Source organism: Indicator indicator, chromosome 14, assembly GCF_027791375.1.
Source record: "Indicator indicator isolate 239-I01 chromosome 14, UM_Iind_1.1, whole genome shotgun sequence".
NCBI lineage: Eukaryota > Metazoa > Chordata > Aves > Piciformes > Indicatoridae > Indicator > Indicator indicator.
In genome coordinates this window covers 25,421,453-25,444,739 of record NC_072023.1, presented here as the reverse complement: position 1 = coordinate 25,444,739, position 23,287 = coordinate 25,421,453, and the positions used below count along the sequence as shown (strand labels likewise).

Genomic DNA, 23,287 nt, shown 5'->3' with positions numbered 1-23,287 from the left:
AAAAAAAAAAAAAACAAAATAAAATCAATCTATAGGGCCAACATGTTTCACTCCTGGGAATTTTACCTGGTCCTCCTGCAATCATTTATTTTGTGCAAAATTGAAACAGTGTGTGGTACTTGCATGTTGCATTCTTTACAAAAACCCTTCCCCCCCTTGTTTAAAACATTTATATAAATTTTATTTAAACAGAAAGTTAGAAATCTTATTTACAATTTGTTTTTTTTGTTTTTGTTTTTTATCTCCCAAAAGAGCATCTAAAATCAACTCCCAGACCCTCCAAGAGGATATAAATTTAAATTTAACCTCCTTTTTTTTTCTTTTTTTTTTAAAAAGGAAAAAAAGATTAACCTCACTTTTTCTTTTTTTTTTAAGAAAAAAAAAAGGGGGGAAAAAAAAAAAAAGGAACCTGCTAAGCTATCCCTCCCCAAGCCTACAAATAAATATGGCATTGAACAGAAGCCGATTTGGAAAGGGTCCTCTGTAGCTCAATCTGTAGATCCCAAGAATAAATTAGGGTTTTCAGAATTTCCTGGTCTTCAAATTGATTCATTCCATTGCTTTGAGGTATAGAATTTATCTTGGTTAGTCAGAATTCCCATGAAGCCCCCAGCGCTCCAGCAGCTGAAACTTGGATTCTTCGCAGGTCTTCGTTTCACTAGGCTGTAAGGCTTCAGCCGCGCGGTTTTGGTTCCCACCTGGGGCTGAGGCCTGGGGGCTTACTGCATCCCATCCTCCTCTGTGCAGCCTCCTCCCACTGTGAAGCGGAACTCCTGCAGGTTGGACACCCCATGGAAGTGCACAAAGGCACCAGCCACTACAAAGACGTGGAACAGCTGGTGGGAGTGGAACTGTGGGAAAGAAAACACTTGTGTTCAGCCCCGGGCACTCAGCCTTCCCCCCATACCCTGCCTGCAAAGCCACACCTTCAGCTGGAGTCCACAGGAACACCCAGCAGTAACATCACAGAATCAGCCAGGGTGGAAGAGACCTCCACGATCATCAAGTCCAACTGATCACCCAACCCTATCTAATCAACCAGACTATGGCACTACGTGCCTCATCCAGGCTTTTCTTAAACACCTCTCCAGGGGTGTCAACCCCACCACCTTCCTGGGCAGCCCATTCCAAGCTGCAAGGTTCTCCAAGCTGTGGATTAAAGCCCAGCCCTCTCCTATGTGGCAGATGCCTAGGGAATTTTCCACAGATCTTGAGTAGAAAATGATAGAATGCAAATATATTACCATTGAATGTAAAAGGGAAAATAATGCTATGGTCTAAATAATCCCAGTGGCCTGATAACAACAAAGTTGTTAGTTGTCTTTTCTCAGCTCTTTGCTCTAGCAGATCCTAGCTGGTTGCTTCTTGCTGGCTCACTGACCTTGGCTGCATTTCTTTGTTGTGGCTAAGTACTAACAAGCTACTCTCTGCTTTTCTGCTCTTTCTCCTTCGCTTGTTTGGGGCAGGGAGAGGGGGAAGCTATTGGTAACCCCCTGGTTTTGTCCAGGGAGGTTCTTGTGCTTTTATAAATGGTAAATCCATGTAAGTATTGTATATTTTGTATATATTCATTGCATTCCATATTTCTAGATTGTAGTTGTGCTTGTAAATAGAGCTTTATTTGCTTCCATCCCACTGAGCTAGTCTGGCAATTTTTATTTTGGGGGTAATTCTCTCAAATTAGTTGGAGGGGTAATTTCAACCCACCACATCCTATCATCAGCAAATCACACACTCACACACACGTACGCTCTTTTCTTCACATCATCTTTAGCCTGCTGGTCAATCAACACAGACACTGTGCAAAGGTTCTGCTCATTTTTGTGTACCAACAAGGATATTGGCAGAGCTTTGGGCAAAAGGCTCCAGCAGAACACTTGTAAAACTAGTTCCAACACACACTGGTGGTTTATTGATAAAAAGGGCTCTCCTCACACAGCTAATAGGTACTAACACTACTCTGGTTGCAGGCATACAAGTTTTATCAACAGGATTTTCAGCATGGTTTCATTTCTCTGCTGCAGAGAAACACAGTGAATAAAAAAAAAAAAAACAAACAAACAACAACAAACCAAATGGTATTATATTAAATACCTAGAAACAACCAGATGTGCTGAATGGGTGTCCAGGATGCTACTCATTGTAGCACAGCAGAATAAAACCCCGGAGGGAGCTGCATGACAAAGCATGCCCTTGGTTAGAGGGAAGCCATCCCAATATAGGTAACACCCTTGAAAATGTCCTACAAAAGGGTATTTGCAGGCTCCAGGGGAAGCCTGGGGAAGAGCTGGTGGCACACCAGTGCCTTTGGAGCCTACTTCATTGCCCTAACAAGGCTTCGTCTGTCCATTTAAACAAACCTAGCAAACTGGCACTGTGCAAAAGCCACTCAAGCAACCCTGGTCTCATTCTTACATCCGTTTTCAGGGCCCTCAAACTATCACAGGGGAAGTACACTGGCCTTACAAAGGTCCTCCTGGCCCTCTCTCTCTCCCCTGCTCTCTTCTTGCGCCACCTTATTTCTTTCTTTACATCTTCTCCACATACTTTGCCTCCCTAAAGTCTTTGTGATCCTTTCTCTCATACCAAGTTTTCTCTACCCCACTTTCTCTGCTCCTAGGCCAGAGATCCCTCCAAAATCTGTCATCTCTATCCAGCACTTTCACTATCTGTACAAGACAAGGAGCCAGACATGGTGAAGATCTCAGAGAACACACAATGTCAGAGAAATAACTGCTCTGCACAGAAGGTATGGTGTTGTGTCTGCAGGATCCTCAACACACATATATGCAGAAAGGATGGCAAAGTTGCTCACCCAACCAAGAAATCTCTCTAATACATTCCTGGAGAGAATTTGTACACCAGCAGTTACCTCAGACCAGCCAGTTTGTGATAATTCAGCAAGAGAGGCACCAGGTAAACTGGGTTTAGAGAGCCCACAGTTATCAGGCTCCTTTAGACCTTCTGGTGCAGCAGTTTGATCTTTGCAATAAGAAAACATTGATACAACATCCTCCAGCCTCAAGAGCAACCAGCTTTCATGTTGGTCTCCTCATCCAGCCGTTCTGTAGACTCACCCAGATGTCACACTTGCCAGGGAAGAATCTCTCCGGGATGCGGGCAGCATATAGTGCAGCACCAGTGATGTACAGGCATGCCATGAGTGCCAGCCAGCCTATCTGCCCCATTGTGGCTGCTTTCAGGAGCCCCTCAGAGATGACAAAGTGCAGGGTGGGAATAACCCCACTAAGACCCAGACCTAGAAATACCCCTGGGAGGTAAAGAAAACGTGGGAGAGTCAGGTTTGAACACAGCGGCGGTAAAGGGCAACAATGAAAACACAAAAGCTACAGGAAGGAAAACCTCAGTGTTTGCTCAAGCAAGCAGAAAGGTGAAAGATCTTGGAAGGTGGAGGTCACCAGAATTTGTTTAATGGAAGGAAGTTTAAGAACGTCCAGACTTCCTTCATACCAGAAGGTCCGTCCTTACATGCTCTAGCAGATACTGAAGCATTTCACACACTGATCTGCGGCTCTAAGGTGCAGTTACACATCGTGGGCTGTAGAGGGCACTAAGGCTACACGAACTACGTCTCACTTGCCCATAGCCTCTCCCAGAGCCAGACAACAAGGAGAGACAACAAAGAGGCTATCATCATATACTGCACAACTAGTCCTAGGAAACAGAAAAGGAGCATCTGTGGCTCATCTGGTCTGCCATATACCAGACGTGGTTTACTCATTTAAAACTGAGCAGCAACTACATAAATCTTGTTAAAAAAGCGTGCACGGGTTGAGGAATAATCCTGTCACAGCCTGAACTCTCTGAAGAGACATCCATAGCTCATCCAAGAAATCTAGACTTACTGTAGACAGCACATGAAGGTTAAGAAACAAACACCCAGCTGTGTAAACCCTTCCATAGCTGCCCCTTAAATCCTTCTCTTGCTTCATACCTCACAATGTGAAATCATCTGGTTTTGTTCTTTTGATTGTATGAAGAGAAAAAACTGGGCACTGTCTTAAATACGTCTGTTATCTAGGCAAATCATTCAATGATTTGGTAGTGCCTGAGCCTACTATTACAAAGCCAAGACAAATAGCAGAAGTACACACACATACACCAAGCAGTCAGTCATTTTTTGAGAGCAAAGTTGCAAGACTAGCTAGAAATAACTTTGCACTACCTTCCCTACTGCATGTGTTACTGTCCCTTTCCGGAATGCACTTCCAGGACTTGCATCAGCCCTCAGCTGTGCATCCAAATTGGCTGTAACAAATGCTGAAAGAAACCCCACCAAGTTCCAATCCCAGAATATTAGCTCTCTATAAAATTAAGCTCTCTTAAGTCTTCTCAAGACAGCTATTCAAAGTGGCAAGCAAGAATGAAGAACAGCAGTCAAGGAGTGAAACAGTGAACTTCAGGTCTTACCTGCCCTTACACCCCGATATTCAGGGGTTGCAAACATGTCCCATTGTGAGACAATTATGGCTGCGATGCCCAGGACACAAATCACAATCAGGTAGATGAAGCAGGGCTGAGGGTTGCAATAGAAGGAGTAGTAGAGCCATGGTACAAAGCTGCCCATTATGAGAAGTGCAATTCCAGAATAATCCAACCTGGGAGGGGGAAACAAAAAATAGCTTCTGGGGAGGGGAGAGAGACACAACCCCGTTTCTGGGGGCGGGGGGGGAGAGACACAACCCCGTTTCTGGGGGGGGGGGGGGAGAGACACAACCCAGTTTCTGGGGGGCGGGGGGGAGAGACACAACCCAGTTTCTGGGGGGGGGGGGGGAGAGACACAACCCAGTTTCTGGGGGGGGGGGGGGGAGAGACACAACCCAGTTTCTGGTGGGGGGTGGGGGAGAGACACAACCCAGTTTCTGGGGGGGGGGGGGGGAGAGACACAACCCAGTTTCTGGGGGGGGGGGGGGGGAGAGACACAACCCAGTTTCGGGGGGGGGGGGGGGGAGAGACACAACCCAGTTTCTGGGGGGGGGGAGAGACAAAACCCAGTTTCTGGGGGGGGGGAGAGACAAAACCCAGTTTCTGGGGGTGGGGAGAGACAAAACCCAGTTTCTGGGGGTGGGGAGAGACAAAACCCAGTTTCTGGGGGGGGGAGAGACAAAACCCAGTTTCTATGGGGGGAGAGACAAAACCCAGTTTCTAAGAAATGCAAAGTTTGGACCAACACTCTCTAGACCAACTGTCTGCTTCTCACTGCAAAATTAAGTTACTCTCACTGTTGTCATTTATTCACACACAGCAACTGATGCCCTCCTACAGCAATGGACAGACGTTTTTGGAGTCATCACCAATGCACAGAGTAACCTTTATACCAAAACTTTTTTGAAGGAAACTCAGATTAAAGCTTCAGATGAGGATAAAAGAAAAAAAAAATCAGCACAAGAGTCCTCTGAACACAAAAACGGGGCACAGCCAACACAAACGCTTTAGTATTTGATGAGCAGGAGTTAGCTAGGCATCAGATTAAGTGACCACTGGGGAATAATGTCACCGTTTTTCAACCACACTGTTCTTCTATACACCAGTGAAAAAAAAGGAATTCCTACTGCCTTTGCTTTTTACCACAGCCTGACAAAATGCCTCTGCAGAAGGTGATGGGAATTAGTTTTTCAGTAGGGGATCTGAAGTGCTGCGTTACTTTTAAAGGTAGTCTTGCAGATGACACAATCCTAGGCTGAGGTATACAATATATTTACCAGCCAGCCAAAAAGGAGTGTGGAATAAATCCAAAAGACCAAGACACCTTGATTGTGGAGCTTTCTTACTATTCAAAGTTACTCAGAAGAGTTAAAATGACAAGAAAGTGACACTTGCATTAAAAATTCCACGTCCTGCAACTAAACTCTACAGCAGCAGGATGCGACCTGCCCAACAGCAGAAAATGAAGGAGCACTGAGACTAAAATGACAGAACAAAACCCCATGCTGAAACAAACAATCATTAGAAGCAGCTGCATTGAATCTCTTCTCAACTCTGTTCCAAAGCATATGGAGTCATGCAACGAGCAACTCCTAGACTGGGGCTCCAGGCAACCCCAGGCAACCCCAACCCTGTTTCCCCACCTGGTTCCTATTTGGCCTATCCTGTCCCCTTAGGCACTTACTTGGAGAAGAGCCGGGAAACACCTTCTGAGTGGCAATAAACTGTGTGGAAAAGCCATGAGAAGGAGAGGCAAAGTATGGCTCCCAAGAAGAACAATCCAACAACCACTTTCTCCTGCACAGGTGCTACAAAGGACATGTTTGGCCGAAACATGTAGAAGATTCCCAGGCAAAGGAAGAACACACATCCTGAAAATCAGCAATGCAGAAAGGTGTCAAGTTCATGCATACCAGAAGCTCTTCATTCTACAAGAGGGACTTTCATGTACAAGAGCACTAACCATGGGAACCATATGACAACCAGCAGCACACAGGCAGAATAAAGCCCTGCCCTACTTCAGTTATGCATTCCGACCACTTTTCTGTCTCAGACTGATGCAATACAAACCTGCATGGACTCTGTGTTTTCACTCATTTTGCAAGATGCCTAACAACTAGTTGGACATTCTAGAACAACAAAAACATCTGTTGCAAAATGTAAAGAGAGAAGCGCATAGCTCAAAGAAATCCTTTCTTTCCAAGGCTCCTTTCAAACTGAAAATCACCTCAAGTGAGTTCCAGTGTGAAGAGACAACATGATCTCAACTAACACCTACACACTTGAAGAAAAACTAATATCTACCATTCATTTATTAACCATCAGGAAATTTTAATTCAAATGACATAATTAAGGAAGTCCCATCCAGCTCCGAGGAGATAAAATTAGAGGAGGGATACCAAGCTGTTCATTTAACAGATTGCAAGTGGAATGGTAATGCTGACCACCCCTCACCCCTTTCTAGCTCAATCTCAAAGAAAGAGAACAATGAAGCCAGTTAGCATTAGAGCAAGATGGAAGTACCTAGCAGATGTGTCCAGATGTTACCAGTCTCTGTATGTATTCTGAAGATACTCTTGAAACAAGCCCGGAAAGAAGGCATGGGTGGTCTGTGTCCATGCAGCAGGTAGTCGTTGTCCTTCAGCCAGTCAGGCAGAACATCGTGGGGGATGACTCTCCATCGGCCCTCCCATACCTACGAGTTACAAGAGTTTAGTTCAATGCAGGGAACTGAGTTCCACTGATGTATACCAGAAGTCAGAACATCCAGTAAGTGTTAATCTGTGAGTACATTCCACAGAAAAGGGTTGATGGGACATCTCCTGGAAAATACAATTTGAAATACAATGCTTAAGTCACTGTCCCTGTTCAAAACACTAATCATTAGGAAGTTGAGCTGCATCACCGGAGAAAGAGATGCTTCAGCATTTTATTGACTAGAAAAGCTATTGGGGTGTTTTCCTGCTAATGAAGGGAAAGCATTTAATACATATTCTGTTATTTTCACACAGCAACCTTTCCATTTCATTGAAGAAACCTCCACCTAGTTCTCTCCAAGAACTAACAAAGTAAGAGCCTGTTCTTCCAAGCACAAGCCAGTCTAATTATACATCTGCTAGCATCAGGGACAGCCTAGTAAAAGAGCTACCCATCAGGCCAGAAGTGGCAAGAGTTCAGTTCAAAGTTCAGTGAGAAGCATTCGATCCCTTATCCAGACTGGAAAGAAAGGAAAAAAAAAAAAAAAAAAAGGTCCCATGTTCCCAAAACAAACAGTGGCAGAGCAGTTAAGGCAATGGATTCATAAGTCCTAATTCCTTAAGATTTCTTCTTTAAAGGCAGAGTGCATGCGCACACATCTGTTCCTGCAGCTGGTTCCAAATCAAAAGAAGTGTGCACAGGTGTTGTGCAGTAACAGAAGATACATGTGGTCCTCAGTCTGGCCTCAGGAGCAGCACTGCCAAGCAGAAGGTTATCAGGGAATCAGTTTATGTACCAGGGTTGTTTCTGCAGGGTTCCTTGGGCTTGTCGGCTGGCTAGCAATACAGCAGCGAGACTGAAGACTCCTGAAACACTAAGGTCAGAGAGCTACATTCTTATTTCAGTTTCAACAGCAGGAGCCCAGAATTTTTACATCAATTCTCCACACTCCTTCACGGAAGGGAAAAATAAAACTAATCAGAATAATCAACCTGGCTAAAGACTGAGTTCTTAAATGCATTACATGAGAAAATAATTGGTTTACTTCATGAATCAAACATTTGAGTTGAGGTAGGAACAGCAGGAGCAAATTCATTTCACACAATCTGCCCTGCTTAACATCTAAAAGGGGAGAAAGTTGCACATTAAAACAAACAAACAAACCACAAAACCAATTAACCAAACAAAAGAACAACCCCACAACCCTCACACAAAAGATGACCAAGCCACTACGGTGCCTCTGTACAAAACATCAGATATTCCTGCTGATTTTATGAACTAAGTGCATAAAGGAGCAGCACTCCTTCCACCACAAAAGGAGGGGCCAGACATTGATACAGTCCCAAGGCTCTAAAAAGCAACACAACTTAAGCCAAGGTCAGCAGTTACACAATCTACAATGGATTTACTTAGAGATAATTTCAACACAGCCTTCTTTTCTTTTCAAGTAAGGGATAAATCTTATTCTACAATGGACACAAATGGTGCTGGAAACACAAAATATTTGCAAGTATGAATAAGCCTGGAAAAAATGCCCTTGTAAATGGAGCATCCTTGAAGCTGAAGGCTCTTATTCTGCTTTGCACTCACAGGCGTTTTTCTCAAGAGAGCCCCCTCAGTTACACCATCAGCTTTAGACTCTCATTTGTATTTTCTATTGTTCCCTGCTTTACAATTTATTAATCTGTGACAGACTGAGATCCTGTTACTAATTAGCAGAAGAGATGTGCATTTAGGGCTGGTGTGTACCTGCTCTCCCACATTAGTAGCACAGTTGCTGGAGGTATAGTCTTGTCCACTAGAGCTTATTGAGAAAGGAAACTACTTCAGCAGTTTCCACATGCCCTTACCTTACACACAAACTCTTCCATTCTCTCCATAGCATGATGGGCTTGCAGGAGAGGTGACATACCCATAAAGCCTTCATCTTCTTGAAGTGACTCATCATTCTGTTTATTCTCTTCAGAACACTGTGCGGGGAAGAGAAAAAAAATGAGTAAGAGAAAATGCTTTGTAGAAAGAGAAACAGAGAAAGGTGGACATTTTCCATGCAAAACTATGGCTTGAGGTCTTGGCAAACAAGGAAGTTTTCTTCCCTTGGCTGGCACTAGAGAAGGAATTCAAAAGAACCAGCAAAAGAAAACTCCTGAGGTGTCTGAGAACAGCTCCTATGGCTCCTCCATTCAGCACAGGTTTTTCAGCAGGTTTGGAAGAAAGCAGTGTTCTTCTCTGAGTTACACTGCAGTACAGCCTAGATATGAAGTCTGAGGCTTGCAGCCTGCCCACATCTAGGGAAGGATTACTTCCTGTGTTTCAGTATCACTATGCCTGCCTTAATGCCTCTACAACATATCTGACATTTTAGGATAATCAAAGGCAAGCCAAGGAGAGGAATCCATTCACCGTGTTCTAAATGCTTCACCTCAAGTTTCAGTTCAAATCTGAAGGTTTCCTCTGTTCAACTGACACTCCTGTTCAGTGGGCATTCCCTCAGCTGTTTGACTTTCAAAGTATTTCAGAAACTAGGTTGAAACTTGCCAGTTAAGACATAAGCAAGTCATCAAAAGAAAGCAGTAACAGACATCAGAGTTTCAAGCAAAATTCAAATACTGAAAAGCATCCATATTGCCAGGGGGTACCAAGAGATAAGAACAAAAGAAAACACTGAGCCTGGATATTCAGCTGGTACCATTAATGACTTTATTGGACCAAGGTCTGGTAGTTTTCCTCCCTATGATGACTTAGCACATCATGATATCACATCATGTATGACAGATTCTGGCTGTCCATTCAGGAAAACCTCAAAACAAAACAAAAAACAAAAAGCCCACAAACCCAGCAGGGAAGGGCTGCGAAAGTTCTGCCTTCCTGTTTGACTCCACAATGCTCAAGGCCCATCAGAGACACCATTCCATGCTTCAGCTTCCAGGACAAGCCATTTGCTCTCTTCAGGCTTGATGCAGAAAGCTGCCAAGCACCTCAGGACCAAGCCAAGAAAGTCACACAAACTGTATGGAGACTGACCCCCATATCACAGGTCACAGAATCACAGAGAACATCTGCCTGCAAGAGACCTCCAAGCTCAGCCAGTCTAACCCTTGACCCAGCACTGCAGGGTCAGCACTCAACCATGTCCCTAAGCACCAGCTCCACACACTGTGCAAACACCTCCAGGGATGGGGACTCCAGCACTGCCCTGGGCAGACCATTCCAATGGCTGAGAACCCTCTCTGGGAAGAAATATTTCCTAGCATCCAGCCTGAACCTCCCCTGCTGCAGCTTGGAACCATTTCCTCTGCTCCTGTCTCTTGCCCCCAAGGAGCAGAGGCTGTCCCCTCCTCACTCCAACCTCCCTTCAGGGAGTTGTAGAGAGCAATGAGGTCTCCCTCAGCCTCCTCTTCTGCAGCCTGAACACCCCCAGCTCCCTCAGCCCCTCCTCATAGCCCAGGGGCTCCAGGCCCTTCTCCAGCCTCATTGCCCTTCTCTGGGCACACTCCAGACCCTCAGTGTCCTTCCTGCAGTGAGTGGCTCAGAGCTGAACACAGCACTGGAGGTGTGGCCTCAGCAGTGCTGAGCACAGTGGGATGATCACCTCCTGGCCACAGTGGTTCTGATCCAAGCCAGGATGCCACTGGCTTTCTAGGCCACCTGGGTACACTGCTGGCTCGTTTAATTGACTGTCAACCAGGTCACAATGCTTTTCCCCCCCTCTGATTCCCCTATCAAAGTTAACAGATTTAAAAAAGAAAAAAAAAAAAAGAAAAACCCAAACAAACAAAAAAACCCCAAACCAAACCCCCTCCCCCCCCAAAGATTACTTATGAATAATGCCCTGACAATTCAGAATATCACCTCACATATTTCATCTATGAATTACGATCAATAATGTTCACGTTAATGCCCTGAGAGCATATCTGGCTCTGTATTTGTCCCACATAGAAGTCTCTCCTTACAGCCATGCCTTACTATTTCTGTCACCAAGTTAACTGAACAAGCTGCATAGAACATTGGATTCTTAATAAATAAAAGGAGGCCTCTCCAACCCACAGTGAGCTACCTAAATTCTTCAGTATTTTTGGTTTTAAAGAGAGAAATGAAATGCTAATATTTGCCTTTGTAGCAGACGCTTGCTCTAGACACTGAAGCTTCATCTTTCAGACACCTCCCTCATCACAGAGCTTCTGCCCCAATTTTGCTTATCCAGACTTCCCATCTCTGCTAGGTTAACACACACATCCTTCACATTTTGTGTATGACCTCTCAATTGCCCACCCTAGGACAACCTGATTGACTAAATGAACATTTGCACATCATAATGCATGTTCATTGTACTCTCAATTTGTCTTCATTTGTCATACCAACCAACATCCCTACTGAGGGAGTTTGGGCAATGATTTCCTATTTTATAGCAGGTGATGGAAATAAATACTGATCAGCTTTAGCCAGATCCTACGACAGTATTAAATACACTCTCACTGCCTAGATTACTACAAGAATAAAAACAAAAAAACATTACAAGAAAGATCTGGAGGTGCTGGAAGGTGTCCAGAGAAGGGCCACCAGGATGAGCAGAGGGCTGGAGCTGCTCTGCTATGAGGACAGACAGAGAGTTGGGGTTGTGCAGTTTGGAGAAGAGAAGGCTCTGAGGAGACCTTCTTGTGGCCTTGCAGTATCTGAAGGGGGCTACAAGAAAGCTGGGGAGGGACTTTTTAGGGTGTCAGGTAGTAACAGAATGGGGGGGAACAGATCCAAGCAAGAGACGGGGAGATTTAGATTGGATGCTAGGAAGAAGTTCTTCCCCTTGAGGGTGGTAAGACACTGGAACAGGTTGCTCAGGAAGGTGGTGGAAGCCTCATCCCTGGAGGTTTTTGCAGCCAGGCTGGATGTGGCTGTGAGCAACCTGCTGTAGTGTGAGGAGTCCCTGCCCATGGCAGGGGGGTTGGGACTGGATGATCCTTGAGGTCCCTTCCAGTCCTGACAATTCTGTGACTCTGTGTTTATTCCATTAATTCTACTGAGAAAGGCATCAGGTAACACCAAGATGTAAATAGTGTTAATATCCTCCTAAAATAGGTACACATCCTGTTGGACCAGAAAGCCTATTAATAAAAAAGTACTTGAGGTTCATTCTAACTTGACAACAGTCACTGACATTACTTCCCACACTGTCCATTTTACTGCCTTTTTCTACTAATCCATCACTCTGGTTAGGATTCTCAGTTTTTACTATGATGAATAATTAACTCAAGGTCATAGAAACAAAATGGTTTGGGTTGGAAGGACCTTTAAAGATCATCTAAGTCCCAGCTCCCTGCCATGGAAGTCTGGGTAAGATTTTTCTCATGGTCTGCACATCTCTACAAACCAAAGAGATCTTCATTTTCCAAGAACAAGCCTTACAGAAAAGCAAGGCTGGTGCTTAAGTTCCAGAGTGCTTGATACAAGAAGTGTTGCTACGCCTTTTAGTTGCCCTAGAATCCTCTTTCCCAGCACCACACAATCACAGAGCCCCAGAATGTTAGGGGCTGGAAGGGACCTCCAAAGCTCATCCAGTCCAACCCCCCTGCCAGAGCAGGAGCACCTAGAGCAGGTCACACAGGAACACATCCAGGTGGGTTTGGAATAGCTCCAGAGAGGGAGACTCCACAACCCCCCTGGGCAGCCTGTTCCAGGGCTCTGTCACCCTCTCAGGGAAAAAGATTCCTCCTCATGCTTCCATGGAACTCCTATGCCTCAACTTCCACTACTGCCCCTTGTGCTGGCATTGGGCATCACCCAGCAGAGCCTGGCTCCAGCCTCTGGGCACTCACCCTGCACATCTTTATCAACATGAAGGAGGTCACCTCTCAGGCTCCTCCTCTCCAAGCTACAGAGCCCTCAGCTCCCTCAGGCTCTCCTCATAAGGAAGATGTTCCACTCAATTATCTTTGTGGCTCTGTGCTGGACTCTTTCCAGCAGTTCCCTGAGGTCCTTCTTGAGTTGAGGGGCCCAGAACTGGACACAATATTCCAGATGTGATCTCACCAGGGCAGAGTAGAGGGGGAAGAGAACCTCTCTCAACCTAATAACCACAGCCCTTCTAATCCACCCCAGGACACCAATGGCCTCCTTGACCATCAGAGCACATTGTTGGCTCATGGTCAGCCTTCCATGCACTAGGGACTGCCCCCAGTGATCAGCTGGAATGGGATGAACAAATTAGTAACCCCCAATTTACAAAACTGGGTGGATTGAAGGAAGAAAGGACCCTCACAGAATCAAAGCCTGTATTCATTGCAGCCTGCCCACTAACTCAAAGCCAAAAAATGTTCAGCTCCCTCTCTCCATATACTCCCATTTCTAGAATGATGGGAAAGCTTACATTTGAACAGACTCTAAAGTCTGAAGAGCGCAGCTATTTATGAACTAGTCCAAAATTTTTGCATTTTGGCAATGTGCCTACAAACAAATCATTACTGAGCTGCTTTTAGAGATAAAAACAATTCATATCATATATAGGCTAGATTACTGCCAGAAAATGGAATTGATTTTACTATCTCCTTCCTGCCATTAAACAGCAAAATTAGCATTCAAGGGAAAAAAATGCTAAGCTTCTGAGTGCTCTTTTTGCTAAGGAGGCAAAATGAGGTCCATTCTGGAGCATCCATTCTCTCTCAACTCCTTCCCGTAACATCCCATTAGAGAGAACAGTAAACTGTGCTTCATCAAAACTGGAAATCCATACTAGAGTGCAACACCAAGGTCAGTTTCACTTAGAAATCTCAAGTCTATTGACCTTCAGTTCCTCAGACAATGACTGAAATGGAAAATGCCACTTTTTCTGCTCAGAAGACACATTTTTATGAAGTCTCCCCTGTGACAAGCCCTTTTATGTTTTAAGATTCCCATATTCTCTCTTATTTCTTCTATCAGAAATTCAAGAATAAAGGTAGACTAACATTGCAGCCAGTTCTGGGCTCCCCAGTTCAAGAGGGACAGGGATCTGCTGGAGAGAGTCCAAGGGAGGGCTACAAGGATGCTGAAGGGACTGGAGCACTGCCTGGGGAGGAGAGGCTGAGAGCCCTGGGGGTGGTTAGTGTGGAGAGGAGAAGACTGAGAGGGGATCTGATCAATGTCTATCAATAGTTGAGGGCTGGGGGTCAGGAAGGAAGGGACAGGGACAGCCTCTGCTCACTTGTGCCCTGGGAAAAGGACAAAGGGCGATGGATGGAGACTACAGCACAGGAGGTTCCACCTCAACATGAGGAGGAACTTCTTGACTGTGAGGGTCCCAGAGCCCTGGAAGAGGCTGTGGAGTCTCCTTCTCTGGAACCTTTCCAGCCCTGTCTGGATGTGTTCCTGTGTGACCTGTGCTGGATTCTATGCTCCTGCTCTGGCAGGGGGATTGGACTGGAAGATTTTCCAAGGTCCCTTCCAATCCCTAACATCCTGTGAGCCTGTGAACATAGCCAAAGATACCCTTTAGGACCTATTTTCAACCATTTCACTTTTTAAAATGGGGAACACCTTGGGTAAATGTCCTTAATTGCCTAATAAGACCTGCAAGAAATTGAAGCCCAGAAGGAATGATACTGTCACTTTTAATGAGGTATGGGATATCCTCAATCAAGTGCTTCTAGAATTATTTTTACCTTTGTGCTTTCTCAATCATAAGCAGAGTGAAAGTTCACAGAATCATAGAATTGTTAGGGTTGGAAGGGACCTCAAGCATCATTCACTTCCTCCACCATCTGCCATGGGCAGGGACATCTCACTACATCAGGTTGCTCACAGCCACATCAAGGAAGAGGCTTCTACCACCTCCCTGGGCAAGCTGTTCCAGTGTCTCACCACCATCATGGGGAAGAACTTCTAATCTAAATCTACCCTCCACTAGCTTGAACCTCTAGCTAGTTCTTTTGACCAATGATTCAGATGTTCTTTTACATCATCTAATTGACTCATTTTCTTTTAAAAGCAGTCTCAAAATTTGACTAAGTAATTCTGTGAAACCTTCAGAGCATTTCAGAGTATCTTTAACTAAGTACCCTCGCCATTTGTAACAAGCTAATCGTCAGCTGCCATTCTGCTGCTGCACCTCTGCAGCAATGCCTATAACCAGGCTACCAGCCAAAGCAGAAATGGTGGTTTCTGTATGCTTACACTCTAGGAGGTCTGGACACTTTTTTCTATGGAAATGACAAACAATCATTTCAATGTTAATCCTACCCTCTTTACAAATTCAGAGAATGTTAAAGCTACACAAGTACAAAGTCTGAGTTGTACAATCAGAGAATGGTCTGGGTTGGAAGGGACCTCCAAAGCTCATCCAGTCCAAAGCCCTCTGCAGTCAGCAGGGACATCCTCAACTAGATCAGGTTGCCCAGAGCCCTGTCCAGCCTCACCTTGAGTATCTCCAAGGAAGGAGCCTCAACCACCTCCCTGGGTAACCTGTTCCAGTGTTCCACCACCCTCATAGTGCAGAACTTGTTCCTAACACCCAACCTAAATCTGCTCTTCTCTAGTTTGAAGCCCTTGCCCCTTGTCCTGTCCCTGCAGGCCTTTGCAAACAGTCTCTCTCCATCCTTCCTATAGCCCCCTTTGGGTACTGGCAGGCTGCCCTTCCTGGAGCCTTCTCCTCTCCAGGCTGAACACCCCCAGCTCCCTCAGCCTCCCTCATAGCAGAGGTGCTCATTTTTGGGGCCCTTCTCTGGACCCACTCTTATTAGAAGGGTACCAGAGAATAAACTTAAGCCTGTAGGACAAGTGACAATGGCTGGAAGAAAACAGTGTTATGCACTTCATTATGGGAAGTTTTCCCAATTCTTTTGTGGTAAGTGAGAGACACGAAGGGGGGGGGGGGGTGGGGGGGTGGGGAAAGAGGTAGAAATTAGACTTCATTATATCACATTGTACAGAGATCCAGGCAACACAGGTCCAGGGAGAGATCATCAGCTAAACAAGAATTTCAGAGTGTGCTTTGGTTGGGAGGCAAAGGTTTAATGCCAAAACCCAAGACTTCTAGCACCAGTGCAAACAACAGCAAGAAATCTCTTTAGAGTCCACTGCACAGTCTGTCATTAAATAAGTTTATTTTAACATTAAAATCTCACTTTTTTCATAGGGACAGCACAAAAGTTAAAAAAAAAAAAAAACAAACAACTTACATTTAGTAAGTTGTCTGAAAACAGTCCAAAAAAATTAGCTCACATTGCCAAAGACCTGATACAGAGAAAACTGCAGTAAAACTTGCTCTAGGAAATGCAATATATTGCTCTTATCTAGTAGAACAGCTTATCCTTCTCACACAGATTAACAGGTTTTATACCACCACTCTCAGCTCTGTTAATGGACACACCATTTATTATTGCCCTTACTATGGGAAAGTCTGTCAGAAGTCAAGTCAATGGAAGAAAAATATTACAGACAACCTAAGGGTCTCAGAGCACTGGAAGAGGCTGCCCAGAGAGGTTGTGGAGTCTCCTTCTCTGGAGCCTTTCCAGCCCTGTCTGGATGTGTTCCTGTGCAACCTGTGCTGGATTCTATGGTCCTGCTCTGGCAGGGGAGTTGGACTGGAAGATCTCCAGAGGTCCCTTCCAACCCCTAACATCCTGTGAGCCTGGGATCAGAGCTGGCTGCTGCTCTGGGCACCATTGCATCTGCAGCTCTGGCCACAGAGCAGAGCCAAACAGCCACACTGGGTAACAAGCAGGTGAAGTGACAAAGAGGTTGGACTCAAAGATCTCCAGAGGTCCTTTCCAACCCCTAACATCCTGTGAACCTTTTCCCAGTTTTGAGAAAGCAGTGATCTCTGGACTTCAGATTGTAAAAGTGTAGTTTCTTGAAGTCTGCAGTTTTCTGAGGTCAGTTTCAAGAGCCATAGAAAATGTGAGAGATTGCACATGACTACTAATTGCACAGGAGACAAGCAAGCTCTTGTTAACACTCCAGACCTGCAAATTTGCTAGAAAATATCAATCTGTGCTCAAGAGAGTGCACAAACCAGCACCTTAGGAGCCACCTAAGAAACTTACCCTACTGTAAGTGGTCCTTTTCTCCCTCATCCCCATCTTCCTTTACACTGATTCCAGCACACCTCTGTTCCTTGGATGGATCAGCTGATCCAATGCTACTAATTACTCTCATTTTTGCTAGATGAGTTTCCTGTCAGATGAAGTTGGTTCAGATTAACCAAGCTTTAAGGAACTCAAGCTAGTGCAAAGGCAGTATCAACTCCTATTTTACTGAGATCATCTATAGAATACTTTGTGACTCATCCGCATGGACAAGTTTGGTTTTGACACATCTGTTAGATGCCAAATAATCTCCAGTCCTCCTTTTTGTAACGTTCAGCAGGTAGACAAGAGCCTAAGAACCTTCGCAAGGAAAGTTCAGCTGATGATCACTTCAGCAGGCTGCTGTCCTCAAAACCTACAGCAGCTTTCAGGAGAGCACACTGAGAAATGTGCCATGCTTTATTGGTTGCATGCATGGGATTTGATGCAGAACAGGAAGCACACATGATAACCAGTAACACCAGTAACTGCAGTACAAGTCTCTGACTCAGAAAGGGCAGAACTCTTCTGTGTTACATTTCCTTTTTGGACAGAGTCATCACTCAGATACTTGAGGGTCTACCTGACCATGCACATAGCCATGATAAGTATTAAGCTCTGGGGTTAGTGAAGTCTCATGTCTCAAATCAAAACTGGTTTTGATACTAAGTCACTAGCAATTTGCCACCAGTGCCCTGAAGCTACCATCACAGGAGCTGCCAAAGCATGACATAGTCTGCATCTGCTCCAATATTCTTGTTACCTCCTTCAGATGCTGATAGTTGCTTCCCCAATCTCTTTTTGATTTGTGTCCTGACAGAACTCTGCATTGCTACAAATCACAGGCCACAGAAAACATCCAGTTGGAAGAGACCTCCAAGCTCAGCCAGTCCAACCTTCCACCCAGCACTGCAGGGTCAGCACTAAACCATGTCCCTAAGCACCAGCTCCACACACTGTGCAAACACCTCCAGGGATGGGGACTCCAGCACTGCCCTGGGCAGACCATTCCAATGGCTGAGAACCCTCTGGGAAGAAATATTTCCTAGCATCCAGCCTGAACCTCTCCTGCTGCAGCTTGGAACCATTTCCTCTGCTCCTGTCTCTTGCCACCAAGGAGCAGAGGCTGTCCCCATCTCACTCCAACCTCCCTTCAGAGAGCTGTAGAGAGCAATGAGGTCTCCCCTCAGCCTCCTCTTCTCCAGCCTGAACACCCCCAGCTCCCTCAGCCCCTCCTCACTGTAACAAGGCAACTTGATTCAGAAAAAGCAAACATCTTAGATCAATGCTGCAGAGTGGGATATGGTAAGACTCAGTACTTACAACTCACCTTAAAATGCAAGTCAGAAGCCATACAGCACTGCATTTCCAATGCCACTGCTACCCCCCTTATTAAACTGAAGTCACAAAGTCTAGACAGCACTTGGAGGTTTTGCCCTTGTTTATCTTGATCTCATCAGCTGAATGATTAATAGTGTTTAACATGACATTCAAGCCATTTAATGTTTCTTGGGGCAGCATGCCAGGTTCAGTCACTTGAGAGCATTCAGCAGAAGGGCCAAGATCCATTCAAGGCTATAACATAACAATGCTATTTTTCTAATGGCAGTCCTGTGACATCCCTTTCAGCTGGCCAGATTGCTTTCTTCAGCAACTCCTCTGTGCCCATTCTGTCAACTGACCCTTTATAAACCAGTCTTTTGCAAGGGGAGAACAGCAATAGGTGGTCTCATGCCATGCACTTGCACATTTCTCAGATTTTTTTTTTTTAGCTTCTCTTTTTTGGATTGTAAGTAATTAAGTGGAAAAACACAGCACCTTAAAAAACTTCCCCTGACTCCTGCACATGCCAAGTTCCTCTAAAATAACAGCTTTGTCATTTAGAGTTTACATTCTCTCTTAATCTGACAGGCTTGTAAACACAGACACACCACTGTTTCCAAAAAGCTAAGTACATTCACCCTTTAAACAGGGTATGCAAAGCTGGTTTTGCTGTCAGAGGACCAAAAAAAGTCTTTCAATAGCACTGTGCCAAAAGTCCTTTCAGCCTATTGGTCAAAATGTCAAGTGCTTGAAAAGTTCCTGTAGTTTAGTACTTTTCCTCCATAGGTCACCTTCTTAAAAAAGCTACACTCCATTTAATATAGCACTTGGAAACAGTTTCATACAGTTGGTCATGGGTGAGTGCTAGCTGGCACTCATTAAAAACAAGCACTGACATATAACACTCCTTTAGCAAACAGTCCTAGGACAAAGTCATGTTTTGGCTTTAGCAGCCTTGTTAATCCACACTTATTAGAACTAGCTCCTTCCTGAAGTATCTGGAGACAAAAGGGGTTGTGGATTCTCTAAGCAGGAACAGTGTTACTGGTTTATCCATATTCACTTCATTTTGGGAAGTTTTCCCCAATTCTTTTGTGGTAAGTGATAGACAAGAAGGAGAAAAAAAAAAAAAAGAGGTAGAAATTAAGACTTCATTATATCACATTGTACAGAGATCCAGGCAACACAGGTCCAGGGAGAGATCATCAGCTAAACAAGAATTTCAGAGCGTGCTTCAGTTGGGAGGCAAAGGTTTAATGCCAAAACCCAAGACTTCTAGCACCAGTGTAAACAACAGCAAGAAACCTTTTTAGAGCCCAGCTGCACAGTCTGTCATTAAATAAATTTAACATTAAAATCTCATTTTATAGTGATGGCACAAAAGTTGCTTTGTTTTGTTTTAAAAAAACCCTTACATTTAGTAAATTGCCTGAATACAGTTCAAAGAAGTCACTGATTTTCTGTCAATGGGCTTGACAAGGGCCAAAGTCCTCAGTGCCCATATGTGCTTATCAGTACACCATGGGGAAAAGTCTGTAGAAATTGCTTCTACTGCAGAAGATTCTCAGGTGCCATCTTCTGCTCCTCTGCCATTGTTAATCCTGACAGCAGAAAACGAAAACAAGCACGGCAAAAAAATCTGTTTAAAAAAAAATAAAGAGCCTGAAAGTGTGCTGCTGAACTTAATGTAAGAGCAGAGTCAGTCTAAAACAGCTGGAGGCAAGTGCAAGCTAACCCACTGCTGCAGCACCTTCCTCTTGCATCCCTGTGCAAGGCCTGACCAAATCAGGCAGCTAGCGTCTCCAGGAGAACAAGGGAGAACCTTTGCTCAGGGAAACAGTTGTGCCAGGGAACTACAAACAAAACCCCTCCCTCCCGCTCCCACTTTCAACACACAGCACAGCAAGCAGCGGTTACAAAACCAGCTACCAGGCAGGAAACTCAGCACAGCACCCCCACCACCCTCCCACCCTCCCTCACTCAGCACAGCACCCCCACCACCCTCCCACCCTCAGCACAGCACCCCCACCACCCTCCCACCCTCAGCACAGCACCCCCACCACCCTCCCACCCTCCCTCACTCAGCACAGCACCCCCACCACCCTCCCACCCTCAGCACAGCACCCCCACCACCCTCCCACCCTCAGCACAGCACCCCCACCACCCTCCCACCCTCAGCACAGCACCCCCACCACCCTCCCTCCCTCGCACAGCACCCCCACCACCCTCCCTCCCTCACTCACTCAGCACCTACCCTCCCTCCCTCACTCAGCACCCCCAGCATCCACCCTCCCTCCCTCACTCAGCACCCCCAGCATCCACCCTCCCTCCCTCACTCAGCACCCCCAGCATCCACCCTCCCTCCCTCACTCAGCACCCCCAGCATCCACCGTCAGCAGAGCAGCCTTTCTTTCTCAAAGAGTTCAGACTCTCCAGACTAACAGGAGACAGTTGAACCCAGCTGCAGCTCAACAAGCCATAAGCTATTAGAACTTCGTTGTTAATCCACATGAGAGCTTTCTGGGAGACAGGGCAGACACAGACAGGGCCATTTCCCACCCGTTATCAGCCTTCTAGCAAGAACACCCTCTACTCATGGTTGACTAGGTCATCACTTTCTGCCTTTTCTGCAGACATTCAAGCTCTAAAAGCCTGTTAATAAACTAGGCAGATCAACCAACAGTGAAGGATGAATCAGCATTTAACCAGCTCAAGACTGTGGAGCCTGGAAACAATCTCCACAGATATATCACATCTCTTCATGTTATTGAAGTGGGAATACTTCTAAGATACCCTGCTTTGTGTATCCAAAAATCCTTTGCTGTACCAAAAATAAAAAGAAAATCAAAATTAAAAAGTATATTTATGGAAAAAGATACTAGATGAAAGCACTCAATTCAATGAGTAGCAGTCTGAGTGAAATATGCCTTACCACAACAACCCCAAGCAACACTACAGGCTTGGGGCAGTGTGGCTGAAAGCTGCTGGCAGGAAGGGACCTGGGGGTGCTAATGGACAAGCAGCTGAAGAGGAGCCAGCAGTGCCCAGGTGGCCAAGAAAGCCAAAGGCATCCTGGCTAGGATCAGAAATGCTGTGTCCAGCAGGAGCAGGGAGGGGATTGTCCCCTGGGACTCAGCTCTGGGGAGGCCACACCTCGAGTGTTGTGTCCAGTTTGGGCACCTCAATCCAAGAGAGATGTGGAGGTGCTGGAGCCAGGGCAGAGGAGGGCAAGGAAGCTGTGAAGGGCCTGGAGAATAAATCTGATGGAGAGTGACTGAAGGAGCTGGGGATGGTTAGTGTGAAACAGAGGAGGCTGAGGGGAGACCTCCTGGCTCTCTACACAGCTCCCTGAAAGGAGGTTGTGGAGATGTTGGTGCTGGTCTCTTCTCACAGGGAATTAGAGAGGGAATGGCCTCAAGCTGCAGCAGGGCAGGGTTAGACTGGACAGTAGGAAGAATTTTTTCCCAGCAAGAGTGGTCAGGCAGTGGAATGTGCTACCCAGGGTGGTGGTGGAGTGCCCAAGCCTGGATGTGTTTAAAGGTGGTTTGGATGTGGTGCTTGGGGCTATGGTTTAGGGGTGAGCCTTGCAGAGTAGGGTTCTGGGTTGGACTTGGTGATCCTGAGGGGCTTTCCTGCCTGAATGTTTCTGTGATTCTGTGACACTTCCAGTGCTTGGGACAGCACATGAAGAAGAAATTCAGATGTTAAGCTCTTTTAACCTGAAGTAAGATGCCAATTCAGGTGCTTCCAAAGCAATAATATATCAAAAATGGAGGAAAGGCAGAAATGATAAAGAATTCTACACAATAACAATTTTTTAACATAAACAGCTTTAAAAAAAAAAACCACCAACCAAACAGGCATGTTTTTGGTGGGACCCCAAGACCTGATACAGGCTGGGCAGTGACTGGCTTGAGAGCAGCCCTGAAGAAAAGGCCTTGGGGGTGCTGGGGGATGAGAAGCTCAACATGAGCCAGCAGTGAGCGCTTGCAGCCCAGAGAGCCAAGCAGAGCCTGGGCTGCAGCAAGAGAAGTGTGGCCAGCAGGTCTGGGTGAGACCCCACCTGGAGTACTGTAGCCAGTTCTGGAGCCTCTATTACAAGAAGGATCTGGAGGTGCTGGAAGGTGTCCAGAGAAGGGCCACGAGGATGAGCAGAGGGCTGGAGCTGCTCTGCTATGAGAACAGACTGAGAGAGTTGGGGTTGTTCAGTCTGGAAAAGAGCAGGCTCTGAGGAGACCTTCTTGTGGCCTTCCAGTATCTGAAGGGGGCTACAAGAAAGCTGGGGAGGGACTTTTTAGGGTGTCAGGGAGTGATAGGACTGGGGGGAATGGAACAAAACTAGAAGTGAATAGATTCAGATTGGATGTTAGGAAGAAGTTTTTCCCATGAGGGAGGTGAGACACTGGCACAGGTTGCCCAGGGAGGTGGTGGAAGCCTCATCCCTGGAGGTTTTTGCAGCCAGGCTGGATGTGGCTCTGGGCAACCTGCTGTAGTGCGAGGTGTCCCTGCCCATGGCAGGGGGGTTGGATCTGGATGATCCTTGAGGTCCCTTTCTAACCCTGACAATTCTATTATTCTGTTACACCAAGCTTCTCCCATATACTCAGAAGATCTCTACCAAGAAAGCCTGTAATGCAATGCAGGAAGAAATAAAAGCAGAAGCAGATGCTAAGTTTTAAATCATAACTCCAAAATATCAATAGCAAACTGCTAGACTGAAACTAAAGCTGAATGGCTTCCGAGTAAGAAACTTGGAAGTAAATCTCTGAAGGAAAAATTTAAGGTCA

The 23,287-nt window shown here is 45.7% G+C and overlaps 1 protein-coding gene across 4 annotated transcripts in view; it reads right to left on the bottom strand.

Annotated features, from left to right (window-relative positions):
- Nucleotides 1-357: 357 nt before the first annotated feature.
- The window catches only part of ADIPOR2 (adiponectin receptor 2), a 58,200-nt gene continuing 35,270 nt past the window's right edge, over nucleotides 358-23,287 (bottom strand). For all 4 annotated transcript variants that reach the window (XM_054386488.1, XM_054386489.1, XM_054386490.1 and 1 more), the window contains exons 3-8: nucleotides 8,994-9,113; nucleotides 6,970-7,141; nucleotides 6,131-6,317; nucleotides 4,432-4,619; nucleotides 3,078-3,271; nucleotides 358-851 (exon numbers count right to left, since the gene is read on the bottom strand). In XM_054386488.1, the coding sequence (XP_054242463.1) occupies nucleotides 720-851; nucleotides 3,078-3,271; nucleotides 4,432-4,619; nucleotides 6,131-6,317; nucleotides 6,970-7,141; nucleotides 8,994-9,113 (993 nt within the window). In that variant the 3' untranslated portion in view covers nucleotides 358-719. The remainder of the gene's footprint in view (nucleotides 852-3,077; nucleotides 3,272-4,431; nucleotides 4,620-6,130; nucleotides 6,318-6,969; nucleotides 7,142-8,993; nucleotides 9,114-23,287) is intronic.